The sequence below is a fragment of the Drosophila sulfurigaster genome, chromosome X (assembly GCF_023558435.1).
Source record: "Drosophila sulfurigaster albostrigata strain 15112-1811.04 chromosome X, ASM2355843v2, whole genome shotgun sequence".
Classification (NCBI taxonomy): Eukaryota; Metazoa; Arthropoda; class Insecta; order Diptera; family Drosophilidae; genus Drosophila; species Drosophila sulfurigaster.
Window position 1 is genome coordinate 24,706,081 of NC_084885.1, and position 22,385 is coordinate 24,728,465.

General features: G+C 36.2%; 1 protein-coding gene across 4 annotated transcripts in view; it reads right to left on the bottom strand.

Moving 5' to 3' along the window:
• The window catches only part of LOC133849080 (neuronal acetylcholine receptor subunit alpha-7), a 217,785-nt gene that overhangs the window by 44,244 nt on the left and 151,156 nt on the right, over nucleotides 1-22,385 (bottom strand). For all 4 annotated transcript variants that reach the window (XM_062284944.1, XM_062284943.1, XM_062284942.1 and 1 more), the window contains exons 5-6: nucleotides 19,868-19,977; nucleotides 14,256-14,436 (exon numbers count right to left, since the gene is read on the bottom strand). In XM_062284944.1, the coding sequence (XP_062140928.1) occupies nucleotides 14,256-14,436; nucleotides 19,868-19,977 (291 nt within the window). The remainder of the gene's footprint in view (nucleotides 1-14,255; nucleotides 14,437-19,867; nucleotides 19,978-22,385) is intronic.

A 22,385-nucleotide genomic window follows, 5' to 3' on the forward strand; every position in this document is an offset into this window, starting at 1 on the left:
AGCAGCAGGTTTTCACTTTTTGCTTTACGGCATTTTCTACTTGTTCTTGTTCTTGCTTGGCGTTCTTTTCCCTTACTTGTGCTATTATAATTTTCTCTGTCACATTAAAATGCGGTTGAAATGAGCAGGAAATGCGCGCGAATTCTACTAACCCAGATAATCTCGGGGCTGATTTAAGCATTTTCGCCTCTGCCTTCACTACGTTTTTAACTGTTGAAGCAGCGTCGCTTAATTTCGCTGCATTTTTCGTTTTCGTTGTCGTTTTTCGTTTTTCGGTTTTGTATTAAAACATTCTGCACTTTTCATAATTTTCAATTTGGTTTGTTGCCATTGTTGTTGTTGTTGTTGGGCGTTTTTGTGTGTGGCAGCGAGCTCTTTTTAATTTAATGCAACACGCAATTATGCGCAGCCATCTTCGGGGCTGCCGCCTGCTAATTAGCCGCCAACAACGTCAGCGTTGGGCGTGCATGTGGGCTTGGGCGTGGGCGTGGACATGAGCGTGGGATTTTATTATGACGGCGCTGCACGCGGCGAATGTGTAATAAAAAATGACTTTGTATTTTGGCTTTTAGCGACTGTGTGTGTGTGTGATATAACAACTAATCTCGCTATCTCTCTCTTTCTCTTTCGGTCTCCCTCTCTCTCTCTCTCGATCTCTCTGACACTACAAAAAGTTGGTCATTGTAATTGGAGGGCGTTCAAATGTTTTGTAGCGGACTCTCGCTCGCTCGCTCGCTCGCTAAGCCGCAATCCGTGCAAAAGTCCTTTGTTGGCTTATTTATTTATTCAGTTAGCCAATTTTTGAGGCCTGCCAACAGTGCAGTGCTGCAGTGTTTCATTTCCTTTTTTATCCATTGTCCATTGTCCATTTTCTATTTTCCATTTGCCAGGCAGCTGCATCAAAAGTCCGAAGCCGTAACTATTTCACTTTCAAACAACTCGAATTAAGTGCAAACAAATGAAAAAAAAAAAATCTCAATGGAAATCTCAACACAGCTAAGCGTTTTAGCAATGCAGCGAAAATAGTGCTGCAAAAGTGTTGAAAGTAGTGTTGCCTAATGCATAAAATATGCACACTTGGGCATTTTAAAGTTTTACATTCTTTTTTGTGTGGACCTTTGAATTAACGTTGACTTCATATGAAATGTTCGGCTAAGTAATCTTTCCTAATGAGAGAATATTTATACAAAATAAAAAGAAACGTAAAAGTGTTGGAAAATGAATAAAATGTTTAAGTGTCAGGGAATCTGTAATGCTGTAGAATAGTTGGTATGTGAGTTGTGTTGGTAAATATCAGCTTTGGTAGAATGACTTTGCGAATTGAGGCTATGTGAGGCTTCATATGCGTTGCTAGGTTTGGTAACACTTCTTTCTCACTTTCTCTCGATTTAAGTGTGGCGTAAGACAGACACGTGTGTTAAATAGAAGAGAAATAATACTTATGAACAACAGAGGCTGCGAAGACTCCCTGCATCCGCCAGAACTAAATACTGGACGTCAAATCTAATAGCAACCGACTGACGGAGTCGGCTTGCTTGAGGATGAAGCTGATTCTTCGACATATAACATATATATAAACAAGAAAGCTACAATCGTGTGTGCTCGACTGTGAGATACCCGCTACACATTTTGAATAAAAGCAAAATAGTGCAGAATTAATTTTAAAATATACGAAAATATTATACTACAAAAATACAAAGAAGATATCAGAGGTTATATTTGGTATATTGATATAGAACTACATTCAAAATGTACTATAGAGTATATATATACTATATTGTCAGCTAAAGCAACTAAGACCTCTAATGTTGGCTTTTTTTCCTTAAACACCTTTTACAATTCTTATCTGATCGCAACTAACTAAAGGAATTATCAAGACTATACATTTGAAGACTTTAGATTTGAAGTATTGAATGTACCAAAAATCTATCTTACGCTTGTCATTCGATTTTTAACGGATATATAAAAACAATGAATACTTGCAATGTTGGTTATAAAGATAAACTTCGATTATTTAATAGTTGGAATATTTATTTTATATAATATTCGAGTAATAGAACAGTTTGATTAAGCTAAATAATACTGATTCCTGCTGACGGCTGACTACGTTATGACAAACTATTGTTCTACTTTTCGACGACTGATGATCTACTTCGCACGACTGCTGTTCTACTTCTTAAGATTGATGACTTGCTATCGACTAGCCTCCACCTTTGTTACGTGCATACAAATTAAACAGCAAAATTGAAATGTTATCGTCGGCAGTTATCGCCTTAATTCCTTGGTTAAACAGTGCTGGCAATATCCTCCCTACATATATGTACCATATATGCAATTGAGCAGTAGCTCTTGCCAATTGAGATGATAATTTTGCAGCTGCTCAATGCAGGCAACACACACACAGAGAAAGAAATGCGTATGATGCGTGTATGTGTGTATGTGTGTGTGTGGGGCATGCAGCATGTAGTAGCTGGGAGATAATGCCGATTGCAGCCCGTAGCTTTTAGTGATATATTGATTGGGTGCGTCGTACGCATTGGACATGTTCCGGCATAAATGTTCCAACTAAAGGCGCACGCATAATGCTAAAAGGCCAAAATGAACTGGCACAAGGCAACTGGAAGACACAAGCACAAGGCACGATTGTAGCACGGTAAGTGGCAGCGGTGACCCAACGGTCCTTTTTACTGCCAAAAAAGACTCCAGAGAGAGAGAGAGAGAGAGAGAGACAAGGAAAAAAAATGGAATGAGAGCAACAAGGGACAACAGCGTGTTTGGCCATCTATTATGAGAAGTCAAGCACGTCCGGTCCAGAGCACTGGCCCTCATGCCGTTGTAATTTGTGCGTACTTTACGAGCCGCTGTTTGTCGACTATTCCCCAACAGCAGCAGCAGCAGCAGTAGCCAAGCAGTAGTTGGAGTAGCAGCTGACCCTTTGCAGAAAACCCAACAACATTGTGTGTATTGTAAACCTTTTAAGGCACTCTGTATTAGCTGCTGTTGCCGTTGCCGTTGTTTCGCTCCTCCCCCTGCATAAGTCGCAGTTCAAGTAATCCCCGCCTTTGCACCCAGATCAAGCTTATTAGGCACTATCTCTCCCACTCTCCCTGTCTCTCTCTCCCTCTCTTTGTGTCTTAGGGAGTAGGTCAAGCTAACGAAATATGCTTCTTATGTGTGTGTCCGCTATAATTCTCAACTGTTTCTTGCTCATTTCGTTTCCTTCTTAAAACACAGACAATACCCCCATAATTCGCAAAAAGCTTTCTCCTATGTTCTCTTTTCTTTAATTTCAAGAGAAATTTACTCAGTTACTCAGAACTTAAACTGAAGTAAATGAAATGTTAGCGATAGATTGATTGACAGATAAGTATTTGATTGATAAATGATTTATTGATTGTCTGATATCTAAAGTGTAGACTTTCCAGTCTGAAGTTTTTATTTAGAGCCTTACTAAAATGGTGATTGACAGATTGAACTATGTTTTTGAAGCATTAGTTAAATGGTGAATCGATTGATTGACTGATTCAGATGTTGATTGATGAATGAATAGTGATTGATTGATTTATAAAATGATTATTACCCAATAAAATAATAATTTTTTTGTAAATCGATAATTGATTGACAGATTGAAGTGTTGATTGAATACCCACTAATTGATTAAATGACAGATGCAAATGTTGATTGATAGAATACATAGTGATTGATTGATTTATAAAATGACTATTACCCAATTGACGATTGATTGACAGATTGAAGTGTTGAATGAATTTCTCAAATGTTTGTTACCCATTAGAAGGGGAAAAGTTTGGTTTGAAGTTTTTATATATTTTTGATTGATTCAATTTAAATGTTAACTGATTAAATACCTAGTGATTAAAAAATGACTACTTCCCAATTCCATATGGCGATTGATTGACAGATTGAAGTGTTTTGATTGATTGATTGACTTATCTACAAAATATCTACTACTTAATATAAAGAGAAGTAGAGACTAAAATTATTTGTTAAATGAATTATTTGTTGAATATATCGACGAATCATTAATGTGTTGATTGAATATCTATTTCCAATTGATTGATTGCCAAAGTGATTAGCATATACAATCAAACAAATAACTTCTGATCACTAGAAGTTATGGTTGTCGCTGAGTAATTTCTATTGATGTTGCTCTCATGAATTGAGTTATTAGATGAGATTAGTTTTGGAAAACTCTTTATGCACATATTTCTTGGATGTACAAACGAACTTCAATGAGTCGACACATTTTCAGGCCCTGCATATAAGGCGCAAGAGAGGCAAAAGGCAACTCGACAGACGACGACGACATCATAACAATCTACGACAAATGAACTAATCCTCGCTAATGGTGCCCAGTCAGATTTGTAGTCGCATTCCAAAGTGTGTGTGTCTGTGCCTTACAATCACTGAGTTTTGTGATTCGGAAAAGCAAACTCAAAGGCAACTTTCATTTCGATAAATTTAGCTGTCGCAACACACATACACACACACACACACACACAAACAGATGGGCTGGCTCGAGCCAGTAAGTGGGCAGCCCCGGCTATGAAGTGACAACGTCATTGCCATGATGAGTAACAATTTTGCGAGCACTATGCGAATGAGTATGAGGCCGAGGCTGAGGTTGAGCATATGAATGTGCTGCGATGAGATGACTAGATGAGCATAACAACCTGCTACAGCTTAGACTACAGTGCTCCCTGCCGTCCCCTCTCCCTTTCTCTCTTAACTCCAACTCCATCTTGAACTCCTGTTGCTGTTGGGGGCCATTTTTGCATTTCTCTTTTACAGATTTGGCACTCAACGTCATTGAGCCATTTGCACATAACACACTTTTGACATCGCTGGCGCAAAAAAAAAAAAATTGAATGTCCTTAAGCAAGCGCGTTAGCTGCTGGACTTGCAAAATACCCTGCACTTTTATATTAATAGATATCTTAAATGTGTATTTTACTCTTTTTCATGAGCGAACTTGAATCTTGTAAGAACTTTAAATGAAATAAAATTCATAAAACTCTAAGTTTAGTGAGTTTATATAACCAATATATTGTTATAGTATTATAATATACCAAACTAATATACCGAAAACTACTAAAATATAGCGTATGCTACATTTACTATATTGATAAAGTACTACATCTAAAATATAGCTGAAAATATAGTAGATTATAGGCATTTTTCCCGATTCAAAAAAAAAATTTACTAAATAATTTCTACAATTTTTAACTTATCGCAACCAAATTTTCAGGAATTATGTAGATTATTGCATGTAAAAAATCGCTGCAGCTTCAGCATTACGCTTGGGCATGACAGAAATTTGAAATGCGTGCAAATATTACAAGTGCTGTCGAAAGAAAATAATGTCTCTATCTCTTATTGTCTCTGAAATCTAGGTGTTCACACAGACGGACAGACAGTCAGACGAACATGGCTATATCGTCTCATCTGTTGGCGCGAATCAAAAATATATATACGGCTTGATGCCTCTGGCATCTGTATATAACAGAAATTTCCTGCCGGCACCAAGTTAGTATTATAACTAACCCTATGACTCTAAAAATCTATTTGAAATGCTATTTGCTCTGTTCGATCATAGGAAAATGGCGAGAGAGACTTGAAAATGTGCATACCCTTTAACAGGGTATGAAACTAAGTAGTAGCTACTAGAATGTAGACGCGAGTAAATGCAGACGCGATGAGTTGGGAGATAAATGTGTGTGGTACCGGGGTTGGCAACAGACTAAAGCTGGGGCGAGAGCGATTGCGGCATTGAGATTGGGGTTACAACTGGAAGGGGGGAAGTGGGGAGAGGGATCCGGGGTCGCGGCTTAGACGCAACACACATAACGGGGTCGCGTTGCCACAGTTACAGCTACAAGATTCGAGTAGTTGTTGCCTTTGTGTCTGTGTGGCTGACGAAGCCGAGTGAGAGCTTTACATCGCTTCTCCAACTTCGACTTTTGGGTGACATTAACGCGTCACAAGCTAAAGCCAAGTCGCAAAAATTTGATTGCAATTAGTTTAAAAACGTGACAACGTGACGGCGAGGACGAGGAAATATGGCGAGTATTCGAAAGCAATTAAAAGCTTTGTCAATAACTTTTGGCCAAAAAGGATTTATTGAATCAACTTTGGCGCTGTCATTTTCAAGTCAGGGCGTCAAGTCGCGTCGCATGAAATTGAAATGGCGGCCGATTGACGCTTTGCGCGTTTGGCGTTGTGCGTTGCCAAACTGATTACCAAGGAAGGCGGGAGGTAAAGCATTTAGGCCGGCATTATGCATATTGATTTAAGCAGTCGAGACTTTATCAAAGTGACACGAACTGTGACGCACACGCCACTGACAATTGACAAACAATAGACAGGGAAATTGTTGTCACGGCTGCCAGGTTGCTGTTGCTGCTGCTGCTGTTGCCTGCCACATGCCACTTGCCACTTGCCACCTGCCACATGCCACATCTGGGTGTGACAGCAGATTGTTAGGCAGTGGAGCATCTACAGCGATTAGTTTATGCCGTCGCCAGTTGATAAATGCGATAGTTACGTTCCATATTAAAATGTTTGACAGCCCAAGTCAAACCAGAGTGCCTCCATCTCCCTCACTCTCTGTCTGTCTGTCTCTTTCTCGCCATCCCTCTCTCACTCCCACTACCATTGACCAGCTGTGTCCATGTCCTCTGCCTGTATCCTGCAACTGCGAGAGTTTTCATAAAGCCTGAGCGAAAAGTTTGGCTTGCGGCTTTGTTGTTGCGTCCCCTCAAAAAACTCGACGTATTTATTTTTGATTAACTTTCCCGTTTATTGTTTCGCTTATACAACAAAAAAAAAAAAAAAGAAGAAGAAGAAAACCGCCAACAACAAGAACAATTGTGGAGAGAGGGAAAGCGGAAAAACAATAAGGTTATTCACAGTTTCACAAAAGCTTTTTAACTATGGTTTCACTTCATTCGGAAAATTTAATATGTACTCGCATGCTACGAGAGAGAGAGGGAGATATTTTACTTCCTCATCTCATGCTCCCCCAACATGATTTCTGCTCTAATCCTAACAGCACTTTAAGCTTAATCGTTGTCTGCCACAATTTCACGCGAAACCCTGCAATTGGGAACGCCTTAAATATTTGGGCAAAAGTGTTTGTGGTTGTTGGAATTGATTAATGAAATGGGCAGCTAAAAGTTTCCCAACTTTCAATATCGATTGTTGTCATCGATAGCTGATAAATAGCGTTCCGTTTTGCCTCCTTTCGAGCTGCTTAAAATTGACTCAAAATAATAATATTCTAGTAAAAATAAATTTGCTTTCTAATATTTCAATGCAAGCGGACTTGAATATTTCAAAGCACATCGATAGTTATGTGCACATTTTACTATCGATATATTTTTGTAAAGTATTTTGTACTTCGTTGCTTTCTCAAGCAATAACTCATCAATCGCTGCTCGAAGCTATGGCTCACAAAAAAGGTATTAAATTCAAAGTTTAAGATATATATGTATATATCGATACACATACTATCGAATATATATTTATGTATATAACCAATGAAGATTACTTAAAAAAGGTATCATAGTAAACATATTAATAATTCCACACAAAGCTACATGCAAACATCGTCAAGTTTTATAGCAGCGCTTATGCGAATGAATACTTATCGATACGCATTCTATCGAATGTTTATGTATATATCCAATGAAGGTAAAAATATCGATATCTACGCACACTCACATATATCAATAGTAAAGTCTTTGGCCAACATCGTGACTGTTATTCATAGCACTTTCGAATGCATATTCGTACAGCCAATGAAGGTTACTTCAAAAAATCAATAGTTACGCCCACAAAGATATATATCGATATTAAAGTATTGGGCGAAAATCGTCATGTTTCTATCGACGTATTTATAACCAATGAAGGTTACTTATAAAAATGAATTATTATATTAAAAATATAATTAAGTTACACACACACATATATATATATATATATCGATAGTAAAGTATTTGAAAAGTTAACGAAAACATATCGATACACATACTATCGAATGTGTATTTATATAACTAATGAAGGTTACTTAAAACAGGTATCACAGTAAAAATATCAAAAGTTAAATAAAAACACATACATCGATAGTAAAGTATTTGGCAAACATCGTCGCTGTTATCGATAGCGAGTGCATTTCCCAAGTGGCAAGTTTGAATTTCGATTGTGGGCGAAAATAGATGTGAGTGTGGGAATTTTTTTTTGTATTTTTTTTTGTGCTTTGTGTGTTTCTTGTGCTTGATTTGGATTTGGCCTTGTTAACAAGCGGTTAGAGTTGAAGTGTGTGTATGTATGTGTATGTGTGTGTTTGTGTGCCAAATCCGCAGTTGTTGTGCCTCGTTTGAGATAGTTCTTGTTGTTGTGCCAAGTCAATGTTTGTTCTCCGTTGTTGTTGTTGGTTGTTGTAGGTTGTTGTTTGTTGCCGTGCCAAGGGAACGCAGTCGGAACGCAGAACGCATCTGCTGTTGGCTGCTGCTGTTGCTGCTGCTTTTGGCCCCGGCTACTGAGCTTGGCATCTTTTGAGCAGCAAAACGCGGAATGCACGTGGTTTGCTTTTGTGCGGTAGCTTTGACTCTCCCTCTCTCTCTCTTTCTCGCTCTCTCTTTCTCTCTCAGTGTCTGTGCTTCGTCATCGTCGCGACTTTTGTGCCACGTTGCAAGCTGCATGCTTGCTTCTTTTTGGCTGCTTCGCATTTTCATTTTCATGTTTTTTTTTTTTTTTTTGTTTGCGTCGTTTTTGTATTTTTGTTCGTTTTAATATTTTACGTGTCAACTTCTGTGTGCCAAAAAAAAAAAAAAGTAGTGGAAAAATGTTAAGAGAATGGTGACAACAATGTTGCGTAGACGCTTATGAGAAAATGGCAGGCCTTCGTCTTTGTCTTCGTTTTCGTGTTGCGTCTTCAGGCTTCTCCACGCTTTTGCCAAAAAACACTTCCTTCATTGCCCCGCTGCGTCAGCGACTTTGAGTTGGCAGCAGCAAAGTTTTGCGCTCGTTTTTGGCCTTACTCATGTCCGCGTGTCTTGCCATGCAAATTAATGCACTGTGCGATGGTGTGTGACATAATGCGAGTGTGTGTGTGTCGAGTGTGTGTGTGTGTCAGTGTGTGTGCGAGTGTGTGTGTGTGTCGAGTTTGGCATGCGTTTGCCAAGTTGGCTGCCAGTTTTTCAACCAAACCAAATTTTTGCTGATTAGAGTCTACACACACACATACACACACACGCATTTGCATAGGATATGCACACACACACACACACACACACACACACACGCATACATGCATGCAGATTGACACGTGAGTTATTCACCATGTGTGTGTGTTAAAGTTTGCTAGCGTGTGTTTGGCACTTGTCTTTTTGCCATTACTTAGCTAAGTTCCTTTGCAGCTATGCTGCTTCCTCCAAAAAATACCCTGTATTTATCACAAAAGGGGTGTGCCACACTACAAAAAGCTTCTTCTATAAAGATTTGAACAGTTTTAGCACCGATATTTATACTTTTGACTTTCTTACTTGTTCAATTTATACTTTATTTTTGAATGATTTTTAGTATCTATTTTGAATATTCCCTCAAAATACGCTACAGAACGCTTGTCTAAAGATTTCAGCACAAAAATGTATACTTATGACTATCCTATTTGTTCGATTCACTTTCAAGTTTTTAGTATATATTTTATACTACCTCAAAATACTCTGTACTTAACTCAAAAGGGGTGTGCCACACTTTCACAAACACTCGAGACAATGTTTGTGAACCGATTTCAGCACAGTTTCTTGCACAGAAATTTATACTTATGGCTTTCTAAATTTGTTTGAAATATGCTTTAGTTTTTAATTTTTAGTACATAGTTTATAATACCTCAAAATACCTTGTACTTATCTCAAAGGAAGTGTGCCACATTGCAGAAAGTTTGCTTTAAGATTTCGGCACCCATTTTGGCACAGAAATTTATACTTATGAATTTGTTCGATTTACGCATTACTTTCCAAATTTTAGTATGTTTTATATACCACAAATATTATAACAGTTAAAACCATTTCAGGTTGTTTGGGCAAAGAAATCTTCATTGGAATATTACTTTGCTTATATTTTTTGCAAGGGATGAAATATCTTAAAACTGTTGGATATGCATCTGGCAACCCTACTTGTGTTCATCTGGGCACACTGTCAATAGGTATATATAAAATTTTAGAGGGTATTTACAAGTCGTATTTACTGCGCTGCTGCTGCTGCAGCTTTTAAGTAAATTGCTTATGAATTCGTCGATAACTTTGCTTCTGCAGCTGTAACCACCAAAAATGTGCTTAAATTTATATTGCTCGAAATTCTTCAATTTTGCAGAAGTCTATCTCGCTCTAGCTCTTTCCCTCTCTCTCTCTTTCTCTCTCTGTCTCTCTCTTTCATTCCGCTTTGGAAATTTGTGCAGTGAACTGCATTTGCATTTTTAGGCATTTCACTTGGCAAAGTATTTAATTGATTTTCACTGTTTGCGTCGAACTTCAACGAAAAATTTGATTTTGGTTTCTGAGTATGCCGATAATATTGTAATTTTCCATGGTATTAATGTTAGACTTGTCTCTAATTAGCAAACAAAAATGTTGCTGAATGATTTCGATTTAGAAATTTCATTCGCATTAATGGGAAGCAAAAAAGTGCTGCGCATAAATCAAGCAATTGACATTGGCAACAATTTAGTTGGTCTAACTAATTAACTAATTGACTGCATTATTTATTTATTTACGCACACTTTACGCTCTTTGAGCAATTTAATTATAATAATGAAATCACAGACACACATCGGGCACAAACCGATCTTAGTTTGAATTTCCAAAATGCGTAATTTTGTGGGCTTCCGTTTGACCCACAAGTTTTTGAGCGAAAAGTTTGTCCATTTGTGTGTGTGTGTGTGTGTGTGTGTGTGTGTGTGTGTGTGTGTGTGTGTGTGTGTGTGTGTGTGTGTGTGTGTGTGTGTGTGTGGGATTCTCTCATTAGCATTATAGAACAGAGATAGAGATGCGGAAATGTATGCATAGTTGAGGTTATGCTTGCCTAGGCCAACTTACGACTACACAGAGAGAAAAAAATCTAGATCGCAAAGTAGATTTCAAATCTTGAAATAAGATTTTTTGGTGGTAAAAACTGTGAATCAAGATTTTTATGCTAAATCTGCATTTCAAGATTAAAAACCTCTTTTTTTTAAATAAAATCTTGAATCAAGATTGTATTTTTCTAGACTGAATAGAAGATCTAATCTAAGAATAAACTTTCTTGGTTAAATTTTAATATCGAACAATCTTGACTCACCATGATGACTTTATTTCATGTTTAAATATATGTTTTTGTCTCGCATTGAGCTGGAGTAACTTGGTGAGTTCATTAATTCTATTTATTTTCTAATATAAGTGTGCAAGTTAAACTGCTCAATCTAATCAATTTACACTACTATCGATTGATAGTATTTGATGTTTGTATGCATTACTATCGATAGTTTTCATGCATACTATCGGTAATCCTTTTTCGATAGTTCGCTTACTTTATTATCACTCTACGTTCAATTTTGACATCAACGAATCTTGATTCAAAAATTTATACTTGATACAAGCATGTTTTTTCTGTCTGTGTACTAACTATGTGTACTAACTGGGGAATTGAAACCGGAGGAGCCGAGGAATCGACTTCGTTTTGGGGCTTGTCGCTTGCTATACAATATTTATGGATTGCAATGCCGGATGTCCGGTATTACAAATTATGCGCGTTGAGCGCATTGAATGAGTTATGTGCGCCCAACCGAGAGAGAGAGAGAGAGAGAGAGAGAGAGAGAGAGAGAGAGAGAGAGAGAGAGAGAGAGAGAGAGAGAGAGAGAGAGAGAGAGAGCGAATGTGTGTGTGTGTGTGTGCCACAAGCAACTGGCAACGCTTATATTATTTTATTTACGAGAATTGTGGCCTATCTTTCGACAAAGTTGCTGCAAAAGCATAAAACTTGCTCTCACTCTCTGTCTAGCTTTTTCTTTCTCCTTCCCTCTTTCTCTCTCTCTCTCTCTCTTACTAGCTCATCCTTTCTCTCTTCTCTCCCTCCCTCTTTATCTCTTACCATCTCTCTCCCTTGCTTTATTGCAATTGGTCAAGTGTCAGCATTAATTTATTGTTGCCTTTAAATGTAATTATTGTCGCATATTGGCAGCGTCATTACATTTGCTCTGTGTTGTGTGCTGCCAACTCGATCCAAATTGAAGCCCAGCGACCATCCCAACCCTGGCAAACGTTGGCTAACCGAATTGATTAAATGCAATTATTTAATGAGCTGGCCACATGCATAATCAACTCGCATTGCAAACTACATTCTATCGTGTTGTAAACATAATGATTTCTTTTCATATACTTAGTATGATTTCATTATTATGCATTTTGTTAGAACTGCATTTGAAATCACATTAATTTTTGCAAATTACAATGCATTTATTTATTTAGATTTATTTACATAATGGATTTGCTATTTATTACTTTTTTTCTTTTTTTTTTTTTTTGGGAAAATCATTTATGCCAACAAATAATGTTTTAATCGATGACTTCTTTGATTCAGCTGTAGGGTATTTTTTTTTGTGTTGTGTATTTTCTGTCGTTTTATTGTGTTGTTGTTATTCGGAAATTGTTCGGTGAACTGTTTATTTAAATGTTTGTTAATTTGTCAACAGAATGCACATTTTGACATCTCATTTGGTTTTGGACAAACTAATTGAACTGTACTCGTTAACGCATTCAGCTAATTTACACAAATTATAATTGCAATCAGCGGCAAAATTTGTTTATCTGACTCCATTAACTTCACTTCAATATCTGTGAAATTCGTTTATTAAATTTCGGTTTTTTCTCCCATAAAACTTTGCACGTTGGTCACTTTATTAAAGCAACAAAACGCCAGTGGAATAACTTTGCTGACACATCGAGAGAAAGGAAATGCAATTTGTCATAACTTCCCAACTAGTTCGATATTGTGAGATATAGACAAAAGTGCGTGAGTGTGAGTGTGCGAGTGTGTGTATGTGTGTGTGTGTAGATACAATTGGTACAATCGTACAATGAGCATCGACAAGAGAAACGCATAATTAATGAGCGCCCTTATCGAAAATAAATAGCAAAATAAATCAAGCGGCTGTAATTAATTTCTGAGCCGACATCTTGATGCTGGCCTGACTTCGATGGCGACTTATTTAAATTAATTTGCCATTCCATCAATAAAATACGCAAATATATATGCACAACCTATACGTATACAGCTATATACTTACATATATATATATATATGTTATACATATATATTGAAAAACAACACTTTGAAATGTTCTAACGTCGTAATTCGATAGCATTTAATTGCAAAGGATTAAGCAAAAGTTAACCTTGACTCTGCAAAATAATCTTTGCGATACTGACTTCATTTTGTATTAAAATATATGTTTTATGTTTTGCATTGAGCTGAGCTCATTAATTCTATTTATTGTCTAAGCAATTTGGTGTGCAAGTCAAGCTGAATTGAATTGCTTTTGCTGTTTGCTCACTTTCTTAAATTTACACCACTATCGATAGTTTTTTTCCTATCGATTGCTAGTACTTAATGTTTTTATGCATTACTATCGATAATTTTAATGAATAATATCGATCAACAGTTTTTGGTGTCCAATTGCATTTGCTTACTCTATTACCACTATCAAAAGTTGTTCTAGATGGCTAGTATTTGATGTCTTCGTGTATTACTATCGACAGTTTTCATACATACTACCGATTATCATTTGTGCTACAAATTCTATCTATCGATGGTTTTATAAGAATTCATTTTTAATATATTACTATCGATAGTTTTAACACATACTATCGACTGGATCATTTGCATGTAAATTCATTTGTACTTGGTTGCAACTTTCGATAACTGAATCGATTAAAAGCTGTACAATTTGTAGGGTATTTTGCTAGTACCCCATTTGCCACATCAATTAGTTTTAACGACTTGTTTTATTGACTAGCAGCACTTGAAAGGCAACTAAATGAAATTGGTTGCTTACAATTTGAGACTTTTTCGACAGCTGCGTAATTAAAAGCCGATATATACTTTAGAGCACGTATATATACAGTCGTAGGTATGTAGGTTATATTATTTATGAGCTGAAGGCAGCTGAAGGGTGAGATTGTGACTCGTTTTGTTGAACTTACCTGAAAGCCATCGTAGGTCCAGGAGCCGAACTTCATTTCGCAACGCTGATCGTCGAAGGGGAACCAGGTGATGTCAATTTTGCACGTTGACTTAAAGATGCCGGGCGGCACGTAAAGGCAACTGCCATTGTTACGTACCACCACGTTGGTGGCGTAGGTGCCATCGAATCCCTCGTCCGCACTGCAAGACACAGAGAGAGAGAAATGAGATAGGGTGTAAAGTTTGCAACAGACATAAGTAATGGCTATAGCTACTTCAGCATGTAATATGTACATACCTAAGTGCTCAACGTGTCTGTGTGTGGGCGTATGCCTCTGTGTGTGTGTGTGTGTGCAAGTGTGTCTGTGTGTAGTTGGTGTTAGAACTAAAACGGTTACGTGTTTGGCCACGTTGACGCATTTAATAAGAGGCAACCTTTTTACAGTCGGATTCCCGCAACGGCGGCGCATATGGAAATTTATGTAGCATACTTTTGAGCATAAATCATTTTTACACTGCCAGCTGCGTCGCCCTCTGTATGTGTGTGAGTGTGTGTGTGTGTGGGCTGTGCCATGGCACTGATTAATGATTAATCCATAGGCAATGCGTCGTCTAAGTTGCTTATGCTCATTTCTTACGGTTCAATTTTTAACGCTCGCGCACAAACTAATTTAATATTTATTAATTATACCCAGTGAAGCGTTAACATCGGGTATATAACTGCAATTGAGATGCGCAACGTTGAATATTAACAAATTTTATACAAAATAGGTATATACAAAACTGTTATATTAACTTCATTACTAACAGCTACGTATCCAAAAGTTTCTACTGTCACAACTAATGTAAAACTGTTTAACAAATTATTGTATACAACTATCAAATTTAAAAGTGCTGTAGCCAACTGTTATACACCATTGTTATAATCAATTGTTTTACACAACTAATTAAGAAACTGTTTTATATATAGTAATATGTATATTTATAGCAATATTTTAGTCAGATGTTATACACAACAGTTACATACAAATGGCACAAACAGTTACCTCCCGAAACGGTTATACACATACTGCTGTCAGACCCGACTATTATACAAAATTGTTCACAACTGTTATAGATCTATGTTATACACCACTGTTATACATACTACACCACACTATACTGTCATACTCAACTATTATACAAAACTCTACACGACTGTCATACACAACTGTTATACAAATCTGTTATACGTCTGTTATACAAACCTTTTCTATGCAACAACAGCATTCAATCGACAGTTGTTACAACAACAGCTTGCACATAAAGCTTCTAACAACTGTTATACGTAATGAATACAAAAATTCTATTGCCGACAACATTTACGAGAAATTATAGATTTTCTTGGACCACAAGAATCTCATATATTCCATATTTATCAATTTATGTATTAGGATTTTTTTGTGAAATGTTTTAACTGTTGTTGTTGTTTTTTTGTTGCCTTTTTCGCATTCGTCATTAATTCTCATATGCTCATATGCTTGAGCTCATCATACTCCATTGCCTTGCTTTCTCCTGGCCAAACGCTGGTCATGTCAACAGTAAAATTATGATTCATTATGTTGGCGTGCCTTCTATTGTAGTCACATCATCAAAATCTCAACCATCTTGAGACACGCAGGAACAAAAGCAAAAGCTAAACTGAGGCCGAGACTGAAACTGAGACTGAGTGAAGACTGTTGTAGCCTATCATAAAATACTTATATGTATTTATATGTTTGTATACGAGAGAGTGTGTATTTGTTTTTTGCTGTTGGCTTTTACAGCCTTTTGCTGGCCATTGTTCTTGCTGTTCACATTATGTGTCCCTTTAAGTGTACCCCGCTCTCTTAATTGTACTTGTCCCCTGTTCAGTGTGGAGCAATTCGGCTCTTAGCTTCTCCCTTTCATTGTTTGTTCCACACAGCAAGTCATTTACTTTGCCATAAAACTTGCCCAAATACGCATTAAAATTTGTGCGTTTACTGCTGTGCCAGCTGCTCAGCTCAGTGTTTGCTGCCGCCGGTCATCATCAGTCGTCGGATGTCGGTTGTCGGTCGTCGGTCGTCAGTTGTCCCACACTTTATTTGCCATAAACTAAAATGCCACTTATACAATTTTAAAGAGTCGCTGCACAGCTGCAGCATAATAGATTAGACGACCGACCAACGGCAGCGATTAACATTAACATCATCATCATCATCATCGCACATCGCAACGACAGCAGTTACCTTTTCTTTTTTTTTTTTTTGTTTTCTTTTATTTCCTCCCTGTGGCATACACAAAAACTTATCTTTTGAATTATACTTATGTTATGTGTGTCAAGTCAAGTGTGAATCCTCATTTACTTAAGTGCATTGCCAAACGGAGCAAAATAACTTGACGACATTGCACATCAGCCGTAGCAAATATATCATTCAAGGTGATGTTGGATTGGATTCTATATATAACAATTAATGCTAGATTGATTTTTGTCATTATTATACCAGCTACTCGTAGGCTGGCTGCAAGAAATAAACTATTATCTTAAGCAACTGTTATAAATAACTGGTATACACTACTGTCAAATTATTAAACAGAATTGTACACAACTGTTATACACCACTGTGATACACAGCTAATTAATGAACTGTTTTATGCGAGTTTATATATAAACAGCAATTTGATAGCCAACTGTTATAAAAAACAGTTATACACCAATGATGTAAACCAATATGTTAAGCAGCTGTTATACAAAACAGTATGCAACTGTTATAAACAACTGGTATACTCTATTGTCAGCCCGACTATAATTTAAAACTGCTAAACAAATACTTGTTATTCAAATCTGCTATACATCTGTTATACACCTGTTATACAAATCTGTTATACACAACATAAACAATCGATCGACAGTTCTTACAACAATAGCTGTGTGTAACAGGAAGAAGGAGGCATCGCCGAGACGATATAGCAATGTCCGTATGAACATCTATATCTCAGAGACTATAAGAGAGAGATTTTTTATCGCTGCAGTTCTAATGTTGCATTTCAAGTTGGCACATTTTTCCCACGACTAAAATCGATTAGCAAGCGTAATATCAAAGCTAAAGCCGCTGCTTTACAGGTGAAACTTGATAAAGAGACGACAAATAATATTTTTAGCAATATTAAATAAATAGCAAGACTTTTTGGTTCAAATATTGACAGTAAACCAACTGTATGCACATATCGATGAAATATTATTGCTATGTGCTTTCAGGCATAATCGATAAATATTAATGAGAAATCAATTGAAATTCAATGGCATATTAAAATGCAATTTAAATAAATTATTCTAATTAGTTGCAAAAGAAAACAGCAATGAAAATGTGTATTCAAATGAGAAAGAGAAATGAACTAAGAACCTTTACTGATACTCTTTCTCATATCAAATATAAAAATTGCAATCTAAAAAGAATGACGAACAAAATTTTAATTGCAATGGCAATTAATATACAAATACCGTAAGCAAACAATAACGAAATGCGAATGTGTGATGTGCGAATATATGGTAAATGAAATGAATATTTGTGTATTTGGTTAGCGGCACACAAGCCGCAACAAAACCACAATACTACTTCTTTGTGAGAGTATCAAATGGCGGCAATGGCGAAATAAAACATGTGTGTTGCTCTGCGGTTCAACATATTTCCATATATATTACAACACGTTGGTGCGTTGGTTGGGGTGTGGTGGGCTGGACAAAAGGATGCTGCCATTACAATAAAATTGATAACAAATAACAAAAAGCGAACAAAACACAAAAAAAAAGTGAGATGGGGATCCGAAAGACATGGAGGAGTGAAGCAAAAAGAATATGGTAAGCGTAGGCAAACAAATGGCAGCTCATAAACCTGAAAGGGATTTTCGTTACAACAACAAAAATGAAAAAAAATAAACACAATTTCGTTATTATCAAAACGTTGCAAATGCAAATAAAATTATATGAATAAAGCAATAAAGCCACAGCCGCAAAGCCAACAAGCAGTAGGGAGACCCGAGGGCCAGAGAGAGACCGCAGGATTTTATTGCGGAATTATAAAGTATTGCAACTGGTCATAAAAACCGAGTAAACTGGTGAAAAAGATGCAGGAAGGGGGCCGCAGGCAAATCGACCCAAAAGCACAATTCAATTGAGTTATCTGCCCCCAACCCCCCACCTCGAACCCCTGAACCAGGTGGCAATGCCACAAACACACGTTCCATACAAAACTGAGCACACAGTCTTATCATGTAAGCCGCAATCTAACGGCCAAACATAAGTAGATGCCAATATATAATAAGTGTATATCGAAGATGTGCCTAAGTAGCCGCCAAATATGCGATAACAACTTTGCGTTTCATTTCGTTACGTTTCACATTTTTGATACCTGTTTCCCATAGGGTAGAAGGGTATGTTAGGCAATCTGGTATATTTTGACATCAATGGTATATTTCGAATGTCGTAATATATCAATATATCAAGTATACCCTTCTGTATATTAATTTGGTATATTTTTAAAATAATACTTATGTACTCGATAGTATATTTTGCATGTAGCACTATATCAATATACGATATATAGCTTTTTAGTATATTTTCAGTATTTTTGCGGTGTATTAAGTTAACACTCTTTAAGAATAATACATGCATATCTACTCTGTGCTACTGTATCAATATACTAAATATAGCGTTCGGTACATTATTTTGGTATATTTTAACAATAATACCTTTGTACTTTATGGTATACATTGAATACAATACAACATCAATATACCAAATATATCTTGTGGTATATTTAGTATTTTTGCGCTATATGACTTGGATACATTTTAAGAATAATACCGCACTGCTTTACTTTTATTAAAAATGGATACCGGATATCTCACAGTCGAGCACAGTCGAGTGTAGCTTTCTTGTTTTCGGTTGTAATCATTTTTACAGCTTGTCATCGTGCACATAAATATTTTGCAGCTCATATACCCTGCAGTCATGAACGTTGCCAAGTAGTTAAATGATGATGCAGAATTGTCGAACATTCGCATCGTAATAAATGTAAAGAGAGTATTTGCAAGTCGGATGGATAGAAGATTGTTGCCATGACGCAACAGGAAAGTTGTATTTTTGTACGCATGAATAAAGAATTTGAAAAGGAATTCAGAATATTTGAATTCTGGCATACAGAAATACTTTAAATAACAGGAAATAGTAGAAAGCATTAAAAGACAATTCTTAACTAATTAAAATATATAAAATGTGATTTAAGAGTATTTTATACCACACCTAAAATACCATATGTAATTGAAAATACCAATTCTGTTTTATTTTTTTGGTTCCAATTTCTTACTATTTAAAATATATATAAAATATGATTATCGTCACATGATTAAAGAGTATTTTGGACCTCACTAAAAATACCATTAGCAATAGAAAATACCAACACTGTCATAATTGATGGAATCATTCTTTAAAAGCCAATTCCTTCCTAATTCAAATATATAGTATAAAATGCGATGGTTTTCATATGTTAAAAGAGTATTTTATACCTCACCTAAAATACTATTTGTTATACAAAATACCAACTCTGTCATATTTGATGGATTCTACACTCACCTGTTATACATGAGCACATCCGGTTTCCATAAACGATGCGGTGGTATACGCAAATCGCGAACGCCGCCAAATTCACTTGAATTCCAACGCAGATTCATATCATTCCATTCCTGCAAGAAAAAAAAGATGACCGAAAAATGGGAACAATTTAATGTGTTGTTCACAAAACTGCAAAATGCCAAGAAATTTTCTATTGTTGTTTTGTTTTGGTTTTTGTTTTGCTTTGTTTATTTGTTTCTCTGTGGGTGTTTTTTTTGAGTGTGAGTCGGGAGGAAGAGTGTGAAAAAAGGGTCAGAATATTGTACACACAGTGTCGGAGTGTCAACAAAAGGATTCCTGTCGTTGATGTCCGACTTAATTAATTACAGTTTGTAAATACGGAACGGAACGGAACAATACCAAATGCATGAATATTTATTCTGTGCAGTGAGCAAGCTGAGCTTGGAATCTGTTTCTAATTTCGGCAAACGCTATCAATTTCATTTAACACCATCTCATCCACACACTTCCGTTCTATTTTATATGCCATTCTATTCAATATTGACCACGAATGCTTTTTCCTTCACAAACAAAAGCATATTTATGGCCAAAGCCAAGAATTCCAAGTATACCTTTTGCCACTGGTTTTATTTAATATTTTTATATATAATATTTTCTCGTATTTATTGTGTATTTGATTTCATGCATTTGCATTTATTCTGTGGCTGCACTCGCAAGGGTCTTTTCGTAAAATGCCGGACAAACACTTTATTTAATCACCTTTGCAGCTCTTTGGGTGCTGCCAATTAAATTCAATACTAATATTTGCAAGCACTAAAAGTTCGAAAGTGCAGCTTTTGTGTACTTGCATTTTAATTTGAATTAAAGCCCCCTAAGAGCTACAAAGAGTTTGATTGATTGAGAAATGAAAAATATATTCAAAATATTATATATGTTACAATATATTCAGCTGAGAACGTTGAAATAGCAGTGCTTTAAAATAGAAAAATACAACGGAACTTCGAGACAGCTCAATTTCTTTTTAAATAATTCAACGACTGTAAATTTCCAATACTATTAATATTTTGTTTTTGAGAAATTAGTTATGCAAAATAAATACATTTTTAATACTATTATTAACTTATTGCACATTAAGTATCATAAGAAAATGTTTGATTTTTTTTAATTTTGAAGGTTTGATTTTATTGCAAACATAAAACTTTGTTTGTTGCGTTCAAAGTTGAAATTTTGGACAAATATATTAACAATTAAGCAAAATACATCAGAAAATATTTGGAAAATATTTTTCGCATTTTCGTAAATAAAACAAAAAAGTTAGAAATCTAAAGTCAAGGGTGCTCGACTTTAAAATACCCGCTACTCATTTTTATTGAAAGCAAAACATTGGTGGTATTTATTTTAAAATATACCAAGAAAATACTAAAATATACTGAAGGCAATATTTCGTATATTTTTATTGTAGTACATTAAAAATATATAAGATTGTTAGCTAAAGCAACTGAAAGATATTTCTTTAATAATTTCGACTATTTTTATGTGATAGCAACCAAATTTTCAGGAATCATAAAGACTATAGTTGTTATAGTCTGTAATCGCATTGTAAATGTATTTTTAAAGCGAAAAATGCGATTGAATTGATTAGCTTATTAATGTAATCCTCGTTGAGCTTTTGCTTTAGTTGTTTTTCGATTTATAAATGCTTGATTGATTTGCATTTTGAGCACTCTTGAATATCCCCATATCCCCCCATCATCCATGCATTTTGCGCTTTTGCGTGTGTTATTAATAAGCCACATATCAATTAGCCGTGACCAAACACAGTTTCTGAGGTTGCCTCTAATTCCTGCTCTCTCTCTCACTCTCACTCTTTCACATTATTTGTCTATTTCTTTCTCGCTTGGCTGTGGCTGCTTGGTGGAAAGGAGAATCACGTATGTGAGGTGCCTTAATCATCAATCATCGTTAAGTGCGCATTTATGGATAGATGGTCAACCACTTCCAAGCTTCACATGTGTGTGTGTGTGTGTGTGTGTGTGTGTGTGTGTGTGTGGTGAGGGGAGGGGGAAGAAGGGGGGCAGTTGTATGCTTCAGGCATATTGTAATTGTATTGGTGGAGTTGTCCGACGCTTATCGTAATTAAATTTGTTGCTTTTGTGACACTTAAGGCGATTAGCGCATCGATTCCTTTTTGCGGGGTGAAGGAAAGTGCGAGGTGTTGTCCTTTTTCAGCTCACCTCGTAATTCCCTATTCTTAGTCTGTTTGCATTTGATCGTATCGATTAATCATATAAGTGGCAATTGCCATCCATTTACCTTTTTTGTGTGTGTTTGTTGCCAGTCCCTCCCAAAATTATTATGTTTATTATGCGTATTAATCATGTGCTATGTAATATGACCTTGCGACCTCGTTTTGGCCACGTGTCTTCGACAAATTTTAATGAAATTAATTTCTTAACATTTCGCCAACAACAACACGACAAAACAATCTACAATTAATATCAGCAATTATTTCATTCAA